The sequence below is a fragment of the Geotrypetes seraphini genome, chromosome 4 (assembly GCF_902459505.1).
Source record: "Geotrypetes seraphini chromosome 4, aGeoSer1.1, whole genome shotgun sequence".
NCBI classification, from domain to species: domain Eukaryota; kingdom Metazoa; phylum Chordata; class Amphibia; order Gymnophiona; family Dermophiidae; genus Geotrypetes; species Geotrypetes seraphini.
The window spans coordinates 317,539,779-317,560,782 of record NC_047087.1 but is presented as its reverse complement, the minus strand read 5'-3'; the positions used below and the strand labels follow the sequence as shown (position 1 = coordinate 317,560,782).

Below are 21,004 nucleotides of genomic sequence, written 5' to 3'. Positions count from 1 at the left end.
GTCCTCTTGTGTTTTGACAACTTTGAATAGCTTTGTGTTATCTGCAGATTTAACCACCTCGCTTGTTCCAGTTTCCAGATCATTTATAAATATATTAAATAGCATGTACCATATTTTTCACTCCATAAGACAAACATTTTTCCCCAAAAAAGTGGGTGGAAATAAGGGTGCGTCTTTTGGAGTGAATACCACAAACCCCTCCCCCATACCTGTTTTTAATTACGGTGCTTCCCTTGCTGGACAGCTGCGGCAGCGAGTGGCAGAGCGACGAACAAGGCAGCAAGGAGTGGGGAGGTGTACCGAGGTGATGGAGGTCAGCGATGTTCTGCTTGCCAGGGTAAAAGCAGTGCATTGTGAAGAGCTCGGAGGATGTGGGCCAATGGAGGAGGCAGCTTATGGGAATGCCCAGTATACCAGTGAGGGCCCAGTCTGTGTTGCCGCCGCCAGCCTCTCCCTCTGCTCAGGGTTGCAGCGAAGAAGAGCAGCCGGCGCCTGCAGCTGATGGAGCAGAGACGAGTGTAACAGAGGCCAACAGCCAGTGCAACACATAGCTGGTGGATCAGCCTTGTTGGAGGCAACTGACTGTTGGGCCCTGATACAGCGATTATTTCAGTGCGGATCCCTCTCACATCACTGGGAGTCCTGGGCCTGGGACCAGGCAGGCATGCGAAAATCTCATGCCTGCCTTGTTCACTTTTCGTTGCCACGACCGTCCAGCCACGATTAAAACCAGGTACGGGCCAACATGAATAATGCATGGGCCCATTCTACTCTTTTCCCTCTATCCCCCAAACCAAAAGAGTAGAATGGGTCCATGCATTATTCATGTTGGCCTTCAAAAGTCATTAATCTGTGTTAAAGCAAGAATGAGTGATTAAATGTTAGTTTTCTTTGCGTTAGCTTTGTAAAATGCTTATTTTAATTGCAAGAATTGGAATATTTTTCAGGACTATACTGTTAACTTGCTCTAAACTATAAATGGGATGGGGACAGGTGGAATTAGCATTGAAATCAGATAAATTTTTTGTTCATTTGTTTTGAAGGTAAAGGGAAGGAGTGCAGAATGATTTTAAAATATTGATTCTGTTAGCAGGGACACCTGATGGTTTGTTGTTTGTTTGTTTTTGGGGGGGCGGGTTTGTAAAGTGATGTGATCTAATGGAGTACTTGAGCGCAAAATGTTGTCATTCTCACCATGAAAAGGATTGCTGCATTGGATTTAAAAAAAAGTTTTTTAAGGTTTTTACATTTTCAGTGTTGTGTAGTGTTTTTCATTTTTGGATTCTGAAAATACTGTTAACAGTATGGGGCAACCATTTTTAATTAAAAATAAAAAAAAACCAGGTACCTGGGGGGCCTTCCACAATTAAAACCAGGAACGGGTGGGGGGGGCCCTGCTGGGATTTGAAAAAGGTACGGGGGGCCCTGCTTGCCTGCCTTGTGCCCTGTATCTGCCTTCCAGCCACTAGGCCTGTCTGCCTTTCCTGTGCCCTGGCCCTACCTGCTTCCCACCCTGTGCCCTGGCCCAGCATACCACTAGACCACCAGGGGGGGTAGACAGGGTACAGAGCCTGGAAGGGAGTGGGGACAGGGTGCCAAGCTTGGCAAGGAATATGGGGTTGGGTGCAGAGCCTGGCAGGGAGAATTTGGTTCAGAATGGGGTTTTTTCTTGTTTTCCTTCTCTAAATCTAGGGTGCGTCTTATGGTCAGGTGTGTCTTATGGAGCGGGAAAAATACGGAAGTTATTATTGAACATAAAAAGATTATCTGTTGTGGTATGCATCCACCTTTGAGTTTTGCTGTACACTTATCAGGAGGGTGGTTAGGAAAGGCTATATATAACCTTATATGCTTGGCACTGTAAGCAATGGTTGTATTTTGTGCATTTATTTAATAAAAAGATTTAAACATAAATATATTAAATAGCACTGGTGAAACTCCAACATATACCCTCCTCCACTGAGAAAAATAAACATTTATGACCTCCCTATTTTATGTCTGATAACCAATTCCTATTCCAGAACTAAACATTGCCTCCTATCCTATGACTCTTAATTTTCTCAGCAGTTTCTCATGAGGAACTTTATCAAAAGCTTTCTGAAAATCTAGATTTACTATATCAACTGGCTTACCTTTATCCACATGTTTATTCACACCTTCAAAGAAATAAAGCAAATTGGTGAGGCAAGATCTCCCTCGGCTGAGCCCATGCTGATTCTGTCCCATTAAACTGTTTGTCTACGTGTTCCATAATTTTATTTTTTATAATAGTTTCCACTATTTTGCCCAACACTGAAGTCAGGTATATAATTTCCCGGATCACCCCTGGAACTCTTTTTAAAAATTGGTGTAATATTGGCCTCCTTCCAATCTTCAGGAACCACAGACAGTTTTAGCGAAAGGTCATAGATCACTAATAGCAGATCAGCAATTTTATGCTTGAGCTCTCTCAGTACCCTTGGATGTACTATTCGGTCCAGGTGATTTATCACTCACTAGCTGATGACCCGGCGTTGCACAGGTATTTAATTATAGCAATAACACTGTAAATGGATTCAAATAAAGATACTTTATAGTGGTGAATGAAATTATTGTTTTACAGCTTAATAAAAAGTACAATATTCAAATTATAATGTTAAATATTTGACAAAATGAATACAATACAATTAACGCAAAACGTGATTATAAACAACATTTTTAGTTTCACCTCCAGGAGCAAGAACATATAAATTGTTGGGTGAACCCACCCTTGAGCAAGCAACATAGAGTTGTGGGCCGAGAGACCCCCAGAACATATCACCCCAGGTAGTGAGGGATCTGCATACCAAGTTTCGTTCAAATTGGTCAAGCCGTTTTTGAATTACTGTGAAAATGGCAGCTTTTTACATTTTTTCCATTGACATGAATGGGTGATATCTGCTTATCTGTTTGTAGCTCCGCCCATGTGTGCAGGTGGGCCCCGAGACCCCCAGAACATATCAACCCAGGTAGTTGGAATTACTGTGAGAATGGCAGCTTTTTACATTTTTTCCATTGACATGAATGGGTGAAATCTGATTTTATGTTTGTAGCTCCGCCCACGTGTACAGGTGGGCCGCGAGACCCCCAGAACATATCACCCCAGGTAGTGAGGGATCTGCATACCAAGGTTCGTTCAAATCGGTCAAGCCGGTTTTGCGGAGGCAGTTTTTATATTTTTTCCATTGACATGAATGGGTGAAATCTGATTTTCAGTTTGTAGCTCCGCCCAGGTGTGCAGGTTGGCCGCGATACCCCCAGAACATATCACCCCAGGTAGTGAGGGATCTGCATACCAAGTTTCGTTCAAATCGGGCGAGCCGTTTTTGCGTTGGCAGCTGTTTTACATTTTTTCCATTGACATGAATGGGTGAAATCTGATTTTATGTTTGTAGCTCCGCCCACGTGTGCTGGTGGGCTGCGAGACCCCCAGAACATATCATCCCGGGTAGTGAGGGATCTGCATACCAAGTTTCGTTCAAATCGGTCAAGCCGTTTTTGCGTGATCGCGGCACATACATACATACATCCGATTTTATATATATAGATAACTTGGTAAACCTGGAAATTGTACTGATACAAATCAACAAGAGTTCTTTCAGTTCACAAACCATTTCTGATTCAGATAGATCTCGCACATCTTCAGTAAAAACTGAAGCAAGGATCTCATTCAGTCTCTCCACTATCCTCCCTGAGTATCCAATTTGCTCCTTCATGATCCAGCAGTCCCAACAATTAACTCACAGGTTTTCTGCTACTGATGTTCCTGAAAAAGTTGATACTATGAGGGTTTTTTTCCTATTTAGCAAGTTTCTCTTCATATTCTCTTTTAACCACCTTTATCAATGCTTTCCATCTTAACTTGCCAGTGCTTGTGCCTCCTTATTTTCTTCATTTTGATGCTTTTTCCAGTCTTTAAAGGATGTTCTTTTGGCTGTAATAACCTCTTTCAAGTCGCCTTTTAACCATGCCAGCTCTTCTTTCCACCTTTGATAATATGTTGAATACATCTGGTCTGGGCTCCCTTAATGATTTTTTTTTAATAATGTCCATGCTTGATTTAAAGCCCTGACCTTTGTCACTGAGCCTTTTCGCTTTTTTTTTTAACCATTTTCCTCATTTAATCATAGTCACCCTTTTGTAAATTAAATGTTGCTATAGTAAATCTCTTTAGTGGCTTTACTCCAGATATCGGCTCAGCTTTGATTGTGTTATGGTCACTGTTTCCCAGTGGACCCAACAACTTTACCCCTCGTACTATGCCTTTGCATGTCACTAAAAATTAAAATACCAAATAGCTCCCCCCTCTTGTTGATTCCTGGACCAGTTGCTTCAAGAAGCAGTCGTTTATTATATCTAGGAATTTTATCTCCCCTGCACTTATCCAGTCAATACTGGGGTAATAGAAATCAAACAATTCCAAAAATCACTTACACTCTTGGCCAGCAAAACCTACAACACATTTAAAGAAAAACTAGAAAAAATTAAGAGTGGAGAAAAAGACCTGTTAAGCTTCATAGGTTAAAAAGAAACCTCCACTCTGAAAAAAAGAAAAATATGGCTGGCATTCAGAGAAAGCTCAAAGCACTCAATAACCAACAACAGAATTGAGTACAGTGACACTAAAAACCACCAATGCTCAGCTGCGTCCCTGGCGAACTGCTGCTGTAATCTCCTCCTCAGTTCATCTGGACGCTGCAATAGTCCCCTGCAAACCACTACTTTAATCTCCACCACAGATTAGAAACATAGAAAATAATGGCAGAAAAGGGCTATAGCCCACCAAGTCTGCCCATTCCAGATACCCGCCCCCCTGAATTCACTCCCTTAGAGATCCCACGTGAGTATCCCATTTTCTCTTAAAATCTGACTGGCTGCTGGCCTCAATCACCTGCAGTGGGAGTTTGTTCTTTCGGTGAAGAAGTACTTTCTGGAGTCGCTATGAAACTTCCCTCCCCTGATTTTCAGCAGATGCCCTCTGGTGGTCGAGGGTCCCATGAGGCAGAAGATATCATCTTCCGACTCGATACGGCCCGTGATGTACTTAAACGTTTCAATCATGTCTCCCCTCTCTCTTTGTTCCTCAAGTGCGTACAGCCGCAATTTATTCAGTCTTTCTTCATACGTGAGATCCTTGAGCCCCAAGACCATCCTGGTAGCCATTCGCTGAACCGACTCGATTCTCAGCACATCCTTCTGGTAGTGTGGTCTCCAGAATTGAACACAATACTCCAAATGAGGCCTCACCATGGACCTGTATAGCGGCATCATGACTTCAGGTCATGACAAAACCTCTACGGATACAACCCATCATTTGTCTTGCCCTGGAGGAAGCCTTCTCCACTTGATTGGCAGCCTTCATGTCATCACTAATGATCACCCCTAGATCACGTTCCGCCATGTTCCCGACCAAGGTCTCACCATTTAGTACGTAAGTTCTGTGCGGGTTTCTCTTACCCAGGTGCATTACCTTACACTTTTTAGCATTGAAGCCTAGCTGCCAAGTTGCTGACTATCGTTCCAGCAGCAGTAGGTCCTGCGTCAGATTATCAGGCAAAATGCTTTTACCTACTATGTTGCAAAGTTTGGCGGCGTCGGCGAACAGTGATACCCTTCCTCTAAGTCCTTGGGTCATATCTCTTATAAGTTGAATAGAATCGGGCCCAAGACCGAGCCCTGCGGCACTCCACTGATCACGTCCGACTTTTTGGATGGGGTATTGTTTACCACCACCCTCTGGAGTCTACCGCTCAGCCAATCCCCAACCCATGTAGTTAGAGTGTCCCCTAATCCTATCGATTTCAGCTTGTTCAATAACCTTTGGTGTGGGACGCTATCAAAAGCTTTACTGAAGTCCAAATACACCACGTCCAGTGACTCTCCGGCATCCAGTTGTCTAGTAACCCAGTCAAAAAAGCTAATTAGATTAGATTGGCAGGATCTACCCTGGGTGAATCCGTGTTGGTGGGGATCACGTAGGTTTTCCTCATCTAGGATTGTGTCAAGATTCTGTTTGATCAGTGTTTCCATGAGCTTGCACACTATAGACGTGAGACTCACTGGTCTGTAGTTTGCTGTCTCTGTCTTGCAGCCCTTTTTGTTTTACGTTGGCGATTTTCCAGTCCAAGGGGACTCTTCCTGTGCGTAGGAAAAGATTGAAAAGCACAGATAATGGTTCTGCCAGGACTTCACTCAACTCCCTGAGCACCCTGGGGTGTAGGTTGTCAGGTCCCATGGCTTTGTTTACTTTGAGTCTTGATAGTTCGTAGTAGACGCTACTGGGCGTAAACTCGAAATCTTGAAATGGGTCTTTCTGGCTTTCTCCCGTCTGAAGCTGTGGACCAGCTCCCAGCGCTTCACAGGTGAAGACTGAGCAGAAATATTCGTTTAGTAGTTCTGCCTTGGCAGAATCTGATTCTGCAAAGTTACCGTCTGATTGCTTCAGGCGTTCTATCCCATCTTTGTTTCTTTTCCTGTCACTAATATAGCTAAAGAAAGATTTATCCCCTTTCTTAATGTTCCGTGCTAGATCTTCTTCCATTCGGAATTTGGCCTCTCTGACTACTTTTTTGACAGCTTTAGATCTGTCCAGATAGTCTTCTTTCGCCTCCCGTTTTCCTAAATGTTTGTAGGTGATAAATGCTTCTTTTTTTCTTTTTAACTAGGTCCGAAATTTCTGTACTGAACCATTGGGGTCTTTTGTTTCTCCTGCGTTTACTTACTGTTCTTATGTAGCGGTTTGTTGCTTCATGTAGGGTGGACTTCAGAGTCGACCACATATCCTCCACATTGTCAGATTTTGCTTGTTTATGTAGCTCCTGATGGACAAAATCTCCCATGCGGGATCCGGTCCACTTTTACAGACAAGGGAAAGCCAGAAAGACCCGTTTCAAGACTTCAAGTTTACGCCCAGTAGCGTCTACTGCGAACTTTCAAGACTCAAAGTGAACAAAGCCATGGGACCAGACAACCTACACCCCAGGGTGCTCAGAGAGTTGAGAGAAGTCCTGGCGGAACCATTGTCTGTGCTCTTCAATCTCTCCCTAAGCACGGGAAGAGTCCCCTTGGACTGGAAAACATTTAACGTTATTCCACTCCACAAAAAGGGCTGCAGGACAGAGATGGCAAATTACAGACCGGTAAGTCTCACATCCATAGTATGCAAACTCATGGAAACACTGATCAAACAGAAACTTGATACAATCCTGGATGAAGAAAATCTACGTGATCCCCATCAACATGGATTTACCAAGGGCAGGTCCTGCCAATCAAATCTGATTAGCTTCTTCGACTGGGTAACAAGACAACTGGATGCCGGGGAGTCCCTGGACGTAGTGTATTTGGACTTCAGCAAAGCTTTTGATAGCGTCCCACACCGCAGGTTATTGAACAAGTTGAAATCGCTGGGATTAGGGGAAACACTAGCTGCATGGGTTAAGGATTGGCTGAGCGGTAGAATTCAGAGGGTGATGGTAAATGGTACCCCATCCAAAACATCAGATGTGACCAATGATATGACCCAAGGGCTCAGAGGAAAAATATCATTGTTCGCCGATGACGCCAAACTGTGCAACATAATAGGTAAAAGCACTATGCCTGACAGTATGACGCAGGACCTACTACTATTAGAACAATGGTCATCGACTTGGCAGCTCAACTTCAATGCTAAAAAATGCAAAGTGATGCACCTGGGTAAAAGAAATCTGTGCAGGACTTACACGTTAAATGGTGAGACCTTAGTTAGGACCACGGAAGAACGGGATTTAGGAGTAATCATTAGTGATGACATGAAAACTGCCAATCAAGTGGAAAAGGCTTCCTCCAAGGCAAGGCAAATGATGGGTTGTATCCGTAGAGGTTTTATCAGCAGGATGCCAGAGGTCATAATGCCACTGTACAGGTCCATGGTGAGACCTCATTTGGAATATTGTGTTCAATTCTGGAGACCACATTACCGGAAAGATGTGCTGAGAGTTGAGTCAGTTCAGCGGATGGCCACCAGGATGGTCTCGGGGCTCAAGGATCTTCCGTATGAAGTAAGGCTGAATAAATTGCAGCTGTACTCACTTGAAGAACGAAGAGAGAGAGGGGACATGATTGAGACATTTAAATATATCACGGGGGGGCGATCCAGTTAGTGTCTTTGGTGGCACGCCTTTGGCATTGCTCTTGGAGATTGCACCCAAACTTCCTTTTCACGATGCAGATTCGATTTCATCCACCCAGACCAGGTTGTGCAGCATTCTTAAGGAAAACTATATTGCTGGGACGGAAATGTATCTTGTTGCAATGGCTTTCACCGCAACCTCCGACTGTCCCTCAATGGAGAGCATTAATGTTGCACCAAATGTTACTGGAGCGGCGTGAAGTGATGGACTTATCCACTAAAGCTGGACGTTTATACACTCAGTGCTGGTACCCTTTTAGCTTGACTTTTACACCTTATGTTCAAAACCAACTTTGGGGTACTTAATTGACTTCTTTTTCTCCCCTTTTTTGTTTTTTCTTTCTTGATTTGTTACCGCTGCTGCCAGGGTGGGTGGGAGGGTGGGAGGGGGGTTGGTGGGTTGGGTGGGTGGGGATTGGATTTGTTTAAGATTTGAAAATTGTACGATGAGATGTTCATTGCTATGTTTATGCTTTAATAAAAATGATTTAAACATAAATATATCACGGGTCGTATCGAGGTGGAAGAGGATATCTTTCGTCTTATGGGACCTTCGTCCACCAGAGGGCATCCGCTGAAAATCAGGGGAGGGAAATTTCATGGTGACTCCAGAAAGTATTTCTTCACTGAGAGGGTGGTCGATCATTGGAATGAACTCCCAAGGCAGGTGATTGAGGCCAACAGCGTGGCAGATTTCAAAAATAAATGGGATATTCATGTGGGATCTCTAATGAGGTAAGGGCAGGAGGTTGGTGAGCAAACTCATGGGGGAAGGGTCACTGGAGTGGGCAGACTTGATGGGCTTTGGCCCTTTTCTGCTGTCATTTTTCTATGTTTCTCTGTTTCTAAGTATGTGCCTCTAAAGTTGAGAACCCTCGTTGCTGTGTTTGATCTAGAGAAACCTTTCTTGAGGTTGAGCCATACCATATTATGGTCGCTGGAGGCCAGTGTATCTCCTACTGAGACTTCCGAGACACTATCTCCGTTGGTGAGTACCAGGTCTAGTATCGCCTGATCCCTAGTGGGCTCCAATACCATTTGCTTGAGACGTGCACCCTTTATGGAGGTTAAAATTCTTTTGCTGCCACATGTAGTTGCGGAGAGTGTGTTCCAATCTGCATCGGGCATGTTGAAGTCCCCTAACATTACTGTGTCCCCGCGCAGTGTGATGTTCTCTATGTCCTCGATTAATTCCATGTCTTTGTCTTCCTGTTGCCTGGGAGGTCTGTATATCACACCAAGGTATAGGCATTTTTCATTCCCTCTGGCCAGGTTCACCCAGAGGGATTCCCCGGTGTATCTAACATCTGTGAATCTGGTAGTTTTGATGTTTTCCTTAGTGTACAGTGCTACACCTCCTCCTAACTTACCCTCTCTGTCACAACGAAGTAGGTTGTAGCCTGATATAACCATATCCCACCCATGCGAGTCCGTGAACCAGGTTTCGGATATTGCTACCACGTCTAGGTCGGCGTTTATTATTTCAATCTCCAATTCTAGAATTTTATTGCCCAAGCTATGTGCATTAACATACATAGCCCTCCATATCTGTGAAGAGATTCCCTTTTGAGTTAGTGTGGCTCCTAAATTATCATTGATAATTCTCCCTAAATTATCGTGGATAGCATGGGTACCTACCTTAGACTCAGAAGTGTGGGTGCGACTTGCCTCCTCAGGGTGGTTTCTTACTGCTCTGGGATATAAGTATGTACCCTCCCCCAACTTACCTAGTTTAAAGCTCTACGGAGTAGGCGGGCCAGTCGATGTCCGAATACGGGCGCTAAAGTACCCGACAGGGAATCCCCATTTGGCCAGAGGCTGCTTCAGGGGTTAATATTTCATTCCTTGCTGCACCATATCACTTCGTAATCTGAAATACTTCTCCCTCCGAATTCGCAGGTTTAGTACCCGCGAATTTGGTTATTCGCGATTTTTTTGCCCCGAACCTCCCCCCTAGTTTTTAAAGGCTGAATCAAGGTGTCCAGTACCTCCCCAGACCTTACCTGGTGGTCTAGTGGTGACGCGGGGCAGCAGAGATCTTCCTACGCTCCTGCCCCGTGCAGAGCCATCATCAAAAATGACTGTTGTGAGTTCCCATGGTCTCACGAGACCACAACGCAAACTCACCGAAGCCATTTTTGATGACAGCTCTGCACGGGGCAGGAGTATAGAAAGATTGCTCTTGCCCCGCATCACCACTAGACCACCAGGTAAGGTCTGGGGAGGCAGGAGAGAGGCAGGGGTGGGTCAGGAGTCGGCCCTAAAAGTTATCCATGATTTTCCATATTCGCAGGCCAGATCTGCCCCTAACCTTCGCAGATTCAGAGGGAGAAATGTACATCCAACAGTGTGTGTGTGTGATTTTTGGGATTGCTTGCTTAAACATACTTGGGTCTCTGTTAAAGAGGTTAGATCCTACCCTGTAATTACTTTTGGAGGTTTTGAAAGCCCCGATTAACTTGCTTTCCTTGTTCTGCAGGACCCAAGCATTTTGGACAGCACCGCCATGTATCGCAACCTGACCTATGAGGAGGTACTGCAGGAGCTGGTGAGGCAGCGGGAGCTGGTAAAGAAGAAAGACAGTCATATCCGGGAGCTGGAGGACTATATTGATGACTTGCTGGTGCGAGTAATGGAGGAAACACCCAGTATTCTCCGGGTCCCTTATGAACCTTCTCGAAGAGCAGGAAGATTTTCCTAGAACTGATTGGCTTATCACTGGAACAGTCTCTGTGCTGCTCTTCTTCCAAGATCATTCTTTGATTTGTTGGTAGGGGGAGCAGATATTCTTTTTATAGAATCAGTCTTGACTCAGAATATCTGGTTGGGATTGCCAAAATGACTTTGAATAGTTCAGCTGGGGATGACGAATTGCTGTGTGCTGAAATCAGATCAGAAACTTAACTCTGTATGGTACGTTATCAGGAAACTGATGAGAGATGGGTAAAGGTCCAGGGTTCTGTTGTGGGCAGTGGTTGGCAGCATTGCGGTTTGTTGTCCGTGCGGAAGGGTGGTTAAGCTGGCTGTGATGCAGCCTTGGTCGAAAACCACGAGACACCTGCCCCGCTAAACTTGATCAGCTTAGGTTGAGGTGGGGCATGAAATCACTTTTCCGTAGCTTAGGGCAGCTTCTGGCCTGGTGGTTGTCATTGCTTGAGGTGATAGAAGATGTTCTGAATTTTTACCTCAGATGAAGATGGGCATTTTAATTAGATATGAACAGCAGTGTTCAAACTCCCCCTTCCCAAATGCACAGCTGATAAGCAGAGAAGTAAATCTCTGATTTTTGCACAGGGCAATGATAGGCAACATGGGAATAAGAGCAAAGGAAGACAAATGTACTGGCATTTTACATTAAGGATAATTTTGTCGCCTTTCATACTGTGGTATATTATATGTGCAAAAGCGAGGTTTCAGGAACGAGATTGCTTTCCTTGTGTGGCGTGCATCAGGGACTGTGCCACCAGCAGGAGGCATTTAGCCTCCAACTTGGTGTGAAATTCAAGAGAGAGTAAAGCTGATCAAAGTTCAAGGACTGCTCTGATTGAAGAGCTTGCCTGTAGGGGTAGCAGTGGTCTTAGTGCACGAGTTTTTTCTGGACATTGGGCCTAGTTCACACCACTGGCTTACTAGGGAGCAAAGGGTGAGTGAGTTTTGTGCTCTTTCTTTGAACAGAACAGTGCCAGAGCAGAGCTTCAGTACCCTGAGCACTACTTGCTGCGAAAGGAGTCTGTAATTTATAGCCCTGGCTGTGTGGGGCACAGAAATTTGCCCTCATATCCCTCCCTTCTTTAATCATGATGTGTGCAGGATTTAGGCATAGATTTTTGCAGTAGGAAATGTAGAGGTTCATTTATTTAAAATTAGCAGGGGAGAAGGGTAACAAAATGCCTGCCCTAACTGTTTACAGACCTCAGTACAATTGACTTTATATTCCTGCAAGATGCCAGACTGGGTGATGTGCATAACTGCAAAAGCAGTGGAACGCTTTTCGGCCTTCTCTTAGCTTTCTGACCTGGAGCTTGGAGGCCTGCAGATCAGGCGGTCGGAGTGGGGGTGATTTCTAATACAAATCCCAGGTCACCACTGCTGTACAGAGACTGATCAGTATTTACCTGCCACAGGAATGTATCGGCTGCAACTGAGCATGGATCTCGCACGCTTATCGTGGTGCGCAGAGATACTAAATTATATTCATTTACAAGATAGGCATGAGTGTAAAATTGGCTCATTGCTTTTAAAAATAAGACAAACTCCTGACCCTAATTCGGAACGTGCTTGAGTGTTAGGAGAGATCAGAGCCAGCGCTGTGGGTGCACCCCTAATATTGAACAAATTACTTGACTGTACCTAGGGAGAGGTAACTTTTGTTGGGTTCAGCTCCCTCAATAATTTTGGAACATTGGCTCCTATGGTTCAGAGTAATTGAACAAGTGTTTGTTTTACTATGTATTAGGGAAGGGAGAGCTACTGCATGTTTTATCATAAGGAAAAAGTGTGAAATATAAAATGAAAGTGGCCTATAGAAGAATTGCAGGTTTAGAGTTGGAGATGTTGAGAGATGGAGTTAAGCGTCCAAGCTGGGAGTCGGAAACCCAATTTGGATAGACCTGAACATGAAGAGTCCCCGTGCCAGGCCCACCACTGCCCTCAACTCTACAGATCTGCATGCGGAGGTTCAGTGGAGCAGAAAGTCTTTTCAGTATTACTTCACATTTGTAGTGCCCTGCTGGACGCGGGCCAATCTTGAGAATGCATTCTCCATGCTCTAGTCACTGCCAGAATAATTATGTCCAGTTGTGCCATGCAGTATATTGTACATTTGGGGTAGGGGGAGACTCTACAGAGGTCAGCCAGCCAAAATATATTGCATGCTGCTTTATGCCAGGAAGCATTAATGGCGGGGGGGGGGGGGAGCAATTGACTTGCTAAAATCTTGGGCTGTGCGGTTTATTAGCAAATCGTTTATTACTCTGGCGCAGTGATTTGAAGCTTCCTAATATTTATAAGGGCTTTCACAACAGTATCTCCGAGGGAAGCCCCCAAAACCCTGTTTCCCAGGTACTCCCTCTCTTGTGTCTTCCAGTAGGATCCAGTGTTACAGGAGGGATTCTCTGCCCTAGTGGAGCTTGACTGGAGGCTCCCAGTGATGCAACAAGGATGGGATTTGACTCTGCCTAAGGAAGTCGTCTTCATTGCAAGGCCCAGGGCCAGTGGCTAGCTGCATTCCCCTTGACTTGCTCTTTTCCAGCCCTTTCTTTACAGCTTGCCACTGACACTGTTTCCAGAACAGCTGCTCTGCTTTGCTTTGGAGCTGTGAGTCCAAATGTCCATGTTCTCAAAATACTAGGTGAACTGTGAAGGAATTTGGATACTGCGGGCTCAAACTCATCCAGAGTCAAAAGAAAATAGAGGTGGCACCAGCTGTGGAAGGGTGAGGTAGCATTAAAAAATCCGAGTGAAGATCTTGCTCTGGATGATGGGAATTGGGGGAGGGCGAGTTTGACATGTTGCTTCTGAATGTGCTTGAAAGGCCAGGCTGGGGGCCTCCTTTTGTTACATGGGCAATGCTTCTGGCTTTTTTTTTTTTTTTTTCTTACTGAAGTCTCTTTGCCAGTGTGGTCCCTGCATGAAAACATAGTGAGGATCACAGACCTAACGAGTGGGGCAAGTTTGGCCTCTCTAAAAGAAAAGTTCCCCTCGCAAATGTAATGTAGCATTTTTGAAGCACACTTGCTGAGTGCTGTGTCGTCAGTTTGATCATCCACAATCAGAAAAGACTGTTGCAAGTTCCTGGGACAGTCTTGTGAGACGGTGGGAATTTGCGAGACTTCTGCAGGAACTTCCAGCAGCCATTTCTGATTGCGGCTCTGCACAGGGCAGGAGTGAATGAAGATAGCTCCTGCCTCACTTCACTTCTAGATCACCAGGGTTCAAAGATATGTTGTAAAGGGAGGTGGGGTGGTTAACAGTTGTCCGGGACAGGATGGGATAAGATTGCTTCTGTCCCGGCTCACAGGGCTTAAGGGAGACATGTAGTTTGCATAGGAGGCTGGGTGCAAGGCAGGGCAATTGAATATAAAACCCCTGGTTTATATTCGAGTGAACCTTTTTCCCCTCTTTTTTGGGGAGGGGTGGGGGGGAGAAAGATTACCTCAGTTTATAATTGGGTCGGTTTATATTTGAGTATATATGTTATGTACAGATTGCTCAAAGTGTGTGCTGTCTCAGGAGGAGCATTTGGACTTACTATATTATACATATGCTACAGTCTGTCCTTTACAAAGGTTATTTGTGTAATACCTCAGAAAATCTGATTTGGTAAGGGCAAATTTAAAAGAAAGAAAAAAAAAATCTGAAAATTGTTGGAGAGAAATAAGTCTTGAGGCATAAGAGTGTTAGGTTGAATATACAGTATTTGTCTTCCAGAGCTCTTGGCATGCAGGAGTGTCCTAGTGATTAGAGCAGTGAGCTAAGAACTGAGCAAATCACTTCTACTCTCAATTGCATCAGGTTCAGCTTAAGACTGTAAGCCCTCTTGGGCAGGGACCTAGCAATTGTATCTGAATGCTGCTAAAAGCAAATCCATCTAAAACCTTGTTAGGAATTGACATGCAAGGGTAGAGATGGGACTAGCTGGTTCTCCAGCCCACTGTGATACCATTGGTAGATTATAGAGGGATCTGCAAGGTTGCCAATACTCCCATAACGCTCAGAGAGAAGGAATTGCATAAGAGCTATCCCCTTAGGTTTTTCAGTCCAATGTACAGAAGGCTGTTGCCCTTTCCACCATGGTGAATTGTTGTAGAGAAGTCCTGAGGTAGGTTTCTCTCATTAAAAGGTTTGGCAGTGGGATGCTAGGCTTAAACCCTCCCACTCCACATTCTCTGCATCTGCCTAAGAGTTATCAAAAATATGGAACAATGAAGGAGGGTCTTCCAGATTTGTAACTGTGACAGTATTTATTTTCTTATTTATCAGCCTGAACATTTGATTTCCTTGCACTTGGTCTTCCATTTCCACCACAGCTTTAATCAGAAATCTGCTGCTACCATAGCAAAAAAAAGTGAAGCTTCAGGCCAGCATCTGTATCGGCAGATTTCAGGCTGTCTTCCAGTGTCCCCTCCAGAACTCTCCTACAGCTTGCAAGTTACCTTCCAAAGGTAATTGAGACTTGACATATGCCAGGCTGGTAATGACAATCTGTGATGTCAAGATGGGGGACACTGCTATTAGCATTTCCTTTGACGCTGTACTAGCAGTATAGCAGGGGAGAAGGGGCTGGCATTATGGCGCAGTTCTTTCTTCCTTGCTTGCCTTGTGTGTGATCCACGTAGCAGGCACAGGAGCATCACACAAGAGCTTCCCTTGACAGATGCTGTCCAGAGCCTGAACCTTTCCGGAAAGGCCCAGATTTCAGGTGAGCAGCCTGGACTGTGAACTCAAAGTTTGCTCCCTCTGCTGGAACATCAGATCCGGGACAGAGAGATGAAAGCATCTCAGTCAAGGCACTTACAGAATGTGTGTGTCAATTTTTCACCTCCAATAAATACAGCAGGTCCTGGTCTACATCACTGCTTCTGTCAGGAAGTAAAATGCTGGTTTTCCATTTATCCCCACTGGGAAAAGGCAATCATGCGCATGTGTTAACTTAGTCCCCTAGATCTGAGACTACTGGCTGGGGGAGGTGAGCGTAAGACTTTTGAAATGACTTGTGTTGCTAATCTTGTATGAAGCTGAGCGGATGTGTGAAGGTCACCAAACAGCTGGACAGTGTCTTTAAAGGCTTTGCTAGGTTTTGTGAGATGTTCAGGTTCCTTCTGTGTCTTTGTTTTAAAACTTAAGTATCGGTTTAGAACCACACTTTCAGGAACTGTTCACTTGAGGAAAATAAACAGCTCCCTTCTTTTGCTGCCCCTGCTCGTGATAAAATCGGGCATTGGACAGACCTAGTGCGAAATGACATTTCATGACCTGTTTTCATAGAGTGCATTTCAACTGAAAAAAAAAGAAAGAAATGGAGCCAGTGTGACCTAGAAACCATGAACAGGAAGGTTTATGGATTTACTCCATGTCACCGTGGACAGTCTGAGCCACTCCGAGATTCACTCCATTGCTTATATAATGCAGCTTTTCATGAGAAAATCGGAACTGATTACCATGTATGTTTCATTGCAGCAGGAGGAACTCAGCCTGTCTTAGGTAGAATAGACAGACTTAAGCAGCGCAAGCGTCTTACTTGCATTGGATACCATTTGGTAGTGTTAAATCACTGTCCAATTGCAACCAAATACAGCATCTCGTAGAATTCTTCAAGCTTGTGAATGCTTTTCATGTTGCGATGGCTGCAAATACAATTCAAGGAGGAGTTCTTCATTGATCTACACATCATACAATTAAGTATTCAAAAAGAATTAAGATTAGGAAACCAAAATGGCTTGATTACATAAGTCTGCACATATTCACACTCCTTGATTCTGTTTATTGTGGCCAGCATAGTACCAAAGATTGTGTGAGGGTACAAATATAGAAGGGTGCAATGCTTGTAGCCCACTGTCTCCTCTCATTGGCACTGGTGAAGTGGGTAAAGCGGGGGGGGGGTATCAGTGGGTGAGTCACACAGAGTACATATGTAGAGGCGTATAATGCTGTTGGCCCACTGTCTTTTCTCATTGGCAATGGCAAAGTGAGTGGGGCAGGGGGCACTAGTGAGCAAGAAGCAGAGACTTCAACTGTGTTGCTGGAAGTCTCTGTAGCCATAAGTCAGTTAGGATAAGTGTCTACCAGCTTTGCCCAGTGGGATGGTGCAGTTTCTGATAGAATAGCTCAAGCTTTGTCAGGTTGGCTAGGGATACGGTAGTTTGTAAACTGTAGTCTTTAAACCTTGCCATCGGTTTTCTGTTCGGCTTTCACTTTCTTCTTGACGAGTCATTCTGTTCTTTTGCTTTGTGATTACCATGGTTTAACTGGTGAAAATTGGTTATTCTTTCCAGTTTGAGGTCTGTGGCAGACTGGAACAGGTTTTCCTCCAGGATTAGCCTGTACTTTGCATCCTCCGTCTTCGCGTCTGTCCCCACTGCTGTAAATCATATAATTAGCACAGTGCTGCCACCCCATGCCTTACTGTAATGGTGATGTTAGCAGGGTCATGTGCTGCTACAGATCATAATGTTCCACTTGGGTCACATCAGACCACAAACATTTCTCCCGTGTGTGTCATATATGGTGTTTATGGATTAATCTTGAGGAGAGATTTGTGGTTGCTCTGTTAGTCCATTTGGATTTCTAGGTGGAGTTTCGGCCCTAGGCATCCTAGTGCCTTGTCACCGATGATGTTTGGTGGTGCCCTAAGGATTGTTCAAACATATTGACATTTTCTTATAGCCTTCCACTAGTGTCTGCCTTTGAAGAAATTTGTCAGAGTTCTTTCAATAACTCTGTTCAGCATGTTTAGACCTTTGCTTCAAATTCAGTTCACAAAACAGAAATAGCTTTATTGTACATCCAGGAGTATTCTGATCCACTCAGCTATTCTGACTGGACCCAGGTGGCTTTGGTTTGTTATTATGGTCCTTATGGTAGTTTTGGGAAAATGAGCTCATTTGGGTTTGTTCTGACAAAGAGTAGTCTCATATTTCAAATTACTTTTTGACTATTTCTCCAGTATAATTAACATAATGATATAAGGAGCAAATTTCATTGTGCTGAAGGGAACATTGCCTGAATGGGTACATTTTTCATTTGTAATGCAGCGGATATGTAATGAGTACAAGTTAAGTGTATTATTTATTTAATTTTTTTTTGACTGTTTTAAGATTTTATTATGATTGTTGTATGGAAGCTGCCTAGAACATTTGGATAGTGCAGGTTACAAGTATTTTAAATAAGTAACATATTTCTATAATTGTTCTTTTGTGTTTGAAGCAAAAGTATGTTGTGTAGATCAGTGAAACAAATTCCTACTTTAATGCATTTTGAATTGCACTTTTTCCCAGAGCAGAATGTACAAATGGAGTCTTGGCCCTTTTTGGTTCTGGTCTTTCATTGGCTTGCCCTTCTGTGCAGACCCTGTTTTTGCTCTTTTTTTTTCCCCATATAATCTGGCCATTCTCTGTGATCATGTTGCTTCAGCTGCAGGGGACAGTGGTGGAGGATGCACACCTTTTTCTCAATTGGAAGAAGTAGGAGCCAGAGACTAGCCCAGAGGGATGACAAAGGAAGACATCAGGTGTGAAAGAGGAAATCAGGCCAAACCTCACTGATGAGAGAAGCAGATATCTGGAAATACCTCTCTGCTTTCTCCTTTCAGACTACCCACTTGATAACTTTGTAAAAGGTCCCTCAGAAAACTGAAGGCTGGAGGGGAATTTGGATATCAAAAGGGCGTACAGTACCTGCAGCCTTTGCATCTGTTTTTCAGGCAGACAGGAAAGGGCACAGAGGGATTTTAAAATGTTCATGTTGCAGCATTTAAGAGCACTAGTCATCCTGTGAGCTTCAGTAGCAAGTGAGTGTCACTAATGCTACAGACATAATTTTATGCAAAAACTGTTCATTTTTATCTATATTTCTAAACTCTTCCAATTGACTTGTAGGTTCGATTGTCTCTGTTGTATGTTGGAAGATGTAACACTACATGTGTTTGTATGTAGATGAACTGTAGAGCATGCTGATTGATGTGTGGAAGATTACGTGGCGCTCATGAGATGGGCAGTGCCTTAACTAATGCATCAGTTAAATGAAGGAGATTCTGCTGCAGTTTGTCGCAGTGCAGGGACTACAGTCCGCAGGGACTGGTTGTACTCTGCTCCTTTTGTACTTTCCTGCACTCTTACACACGCAGCTGTGCCACGTGAGTAGATTGTTGTACGTAGAGATGGTTCCCATCTGTTCTGATTATCTGGTAGTCTTTGACTTCTAATTGCACATGATTACAACATAACTGCTCCCTCGTGGCAGTGTAAGCTCACTAAATGTCTCAAGAGCGCACTTCTGTTCCAGGGTAATACGCCTGCCATACATGGCTACCACGTAGAAATCAGAATAAGATGCATGTCATCAGTGGTGACCAGTATTCAGTTTTATAATGGAATATGAAGCCAGTTGTGTATTTGAGGAGCTCCAGAGTTAATAAGAGTGGTCAGTATTTCTGGATCTCAGACTCCTCTATTCTCTGCACATTCCCTAAGTGAGATATTTGCGAAACAGTGCATCCTGTGAAATGTGCCTGACCTGGAAGAGAAATAGGTGTAGTAAAGCCGTTCAGATACCCCAATGGTAAACATTTTTCAGTGGAAGAGAAGCGTCAGACCAAGGGCTTGTGCTGTAAAGGTACAGAACAGAGAATGACATGGGGACAAATTTGTCACCATCCCTACAGTATCTCAGTATCCCCATTTCATCTCTGCGAGTTCTGCCCCGTCCCATTCATGCAAGCTCTGCCTTAACCGCACAAGCCTCGAACGCTTATGATTTTAAAGTGCTCAAGGCCTGTGCAGATTGGAACAGGGACAGAGCAGACGAGGGACGGGCAAAAGACTCACAAGTGTCATGAGGAACTATTTACCAACATAAAGGAGCAGGTGGAAATGCAATTGGTGACAATTCAAGCCCAGAGTGGGGTAAAGCCTGAGAGTAAATGGGCCCTTGTGATCTTTATCTACCATCAGGGTGTGCAACTAGTTAAACTGCAGATTCACTATATATTAATTGTACAAAGTCCACATTCTATACACTACATATTCAGTGTACAAGTCTGCTATAGCTAACCTGTCCCTACACTACAGTGCATCTGGGCTGTACTTAAACACTAAGCTGTAGAATTCCTCATTCCCGCTTCCATTGGCCCTTGTGCCTTTTTTTCACTTGGGTCGTTGATGCTGCAAAGGTGATGCAAAATTACTTCAGGTTGGGTGACACTAATATCCTGTTTGATGGGACGGGGACAGGATCTTATGTGAAGGCAGCCAGTCGACCTGCGCTTTATAAGAGTGGTTTTCATCAAGGTGATGATGCTGGTTTTGGTACATTGGCCCAGGAGTCCGCAGTCCTCTGCAGAATGTTTTAATGTGTCACTGTAGTTATACACTTGATATTAAAATGCAGTTGCTGTGTTTTACTGTACCACCTCTCCACGCTAGCTAATCAGCTCTTGCCATGTGAATCCAGTATTGCTTGCTGAGTCCCATGTCCAGCTCTGTGAAGTATAGGGACTGGAGCGCAGTTTTCACCACAGTTACTGTGTCCTCCTATTGGATTCCTGCAAAACCTGTTGTGATTGAAACAGTGACTGGTAAATTGCTGAGGCTCTGTCCCCCAGGTCTTTAGAGGACAAAAGCCTTATTTATAACATGATGATTAATTTGTGCAATGAAAAGAAAGGAAACCTAGCTCTGAGCCATTCACGTTCTGCACCATCTAATGCTCTATTTTAATTTTTTCCAAGCAGATCAGAATCCGTTATGTGAATATTTGTTTCTATTTATAGCGCATGTTTAAAATCTAAATAAAATAACCTTGAACCAACACCCTGTCCTGCTTGTGGAGTTCTCTTTGAGTGTGTCCCCCCCACCACCACTATTGGTACGCGTCTGTAGAAAGGTTTGCAGCGTCAGCATGAATGTTAGATCAGTTTGTCTCAAACTTTGTCACACAATTATAAAATTGCAAAACAAAAACATTAAATCTGAGAGTTATTTATTTAAAGTTCTTTAAGCTATGTATGGGTAATTGAAACAATGGTGAAACTAAAGTAGATATGCGATGGATGTGCTTGTTTTTGAGTGCAAATTAACTGACAACGCGGCTCGATAGTCAACA

At 44.0% G+C, this 21,004-nt stretch overlaps 1 protein-coding gene across 3 annotated transcripts in view; it reads left to right on the top strand.

Moving 5' to 3' along the window:
• Positions 1–20,712, top strand: part of RAB11FIP2 (RAB11 family interacting protein 2) — a 146,190-nt gene extending 125,478 nt beyond the window's left edge. For 2 of the 3 annotated variants that reach the window (XM_033941012.1, XM_033941011.1), the window contains one exon: positions 10,665–20,712. In XM_033941012.1, coding sequence (XP_033796903.1) covers positions 10,665–10,886 — 222 coding nt within the window. In that variant the 3' untranslated portion in view covers positions 10,887–20,712. The remainder of the gene's footprint in view (positions 1–10,664) is intronic. The other variant, XM_033941013.1, reaches the window with a different exon arrangement.
• The last annotated feature ends 292 nt before the right edge of the window (positions 20,713–21,004 follow it).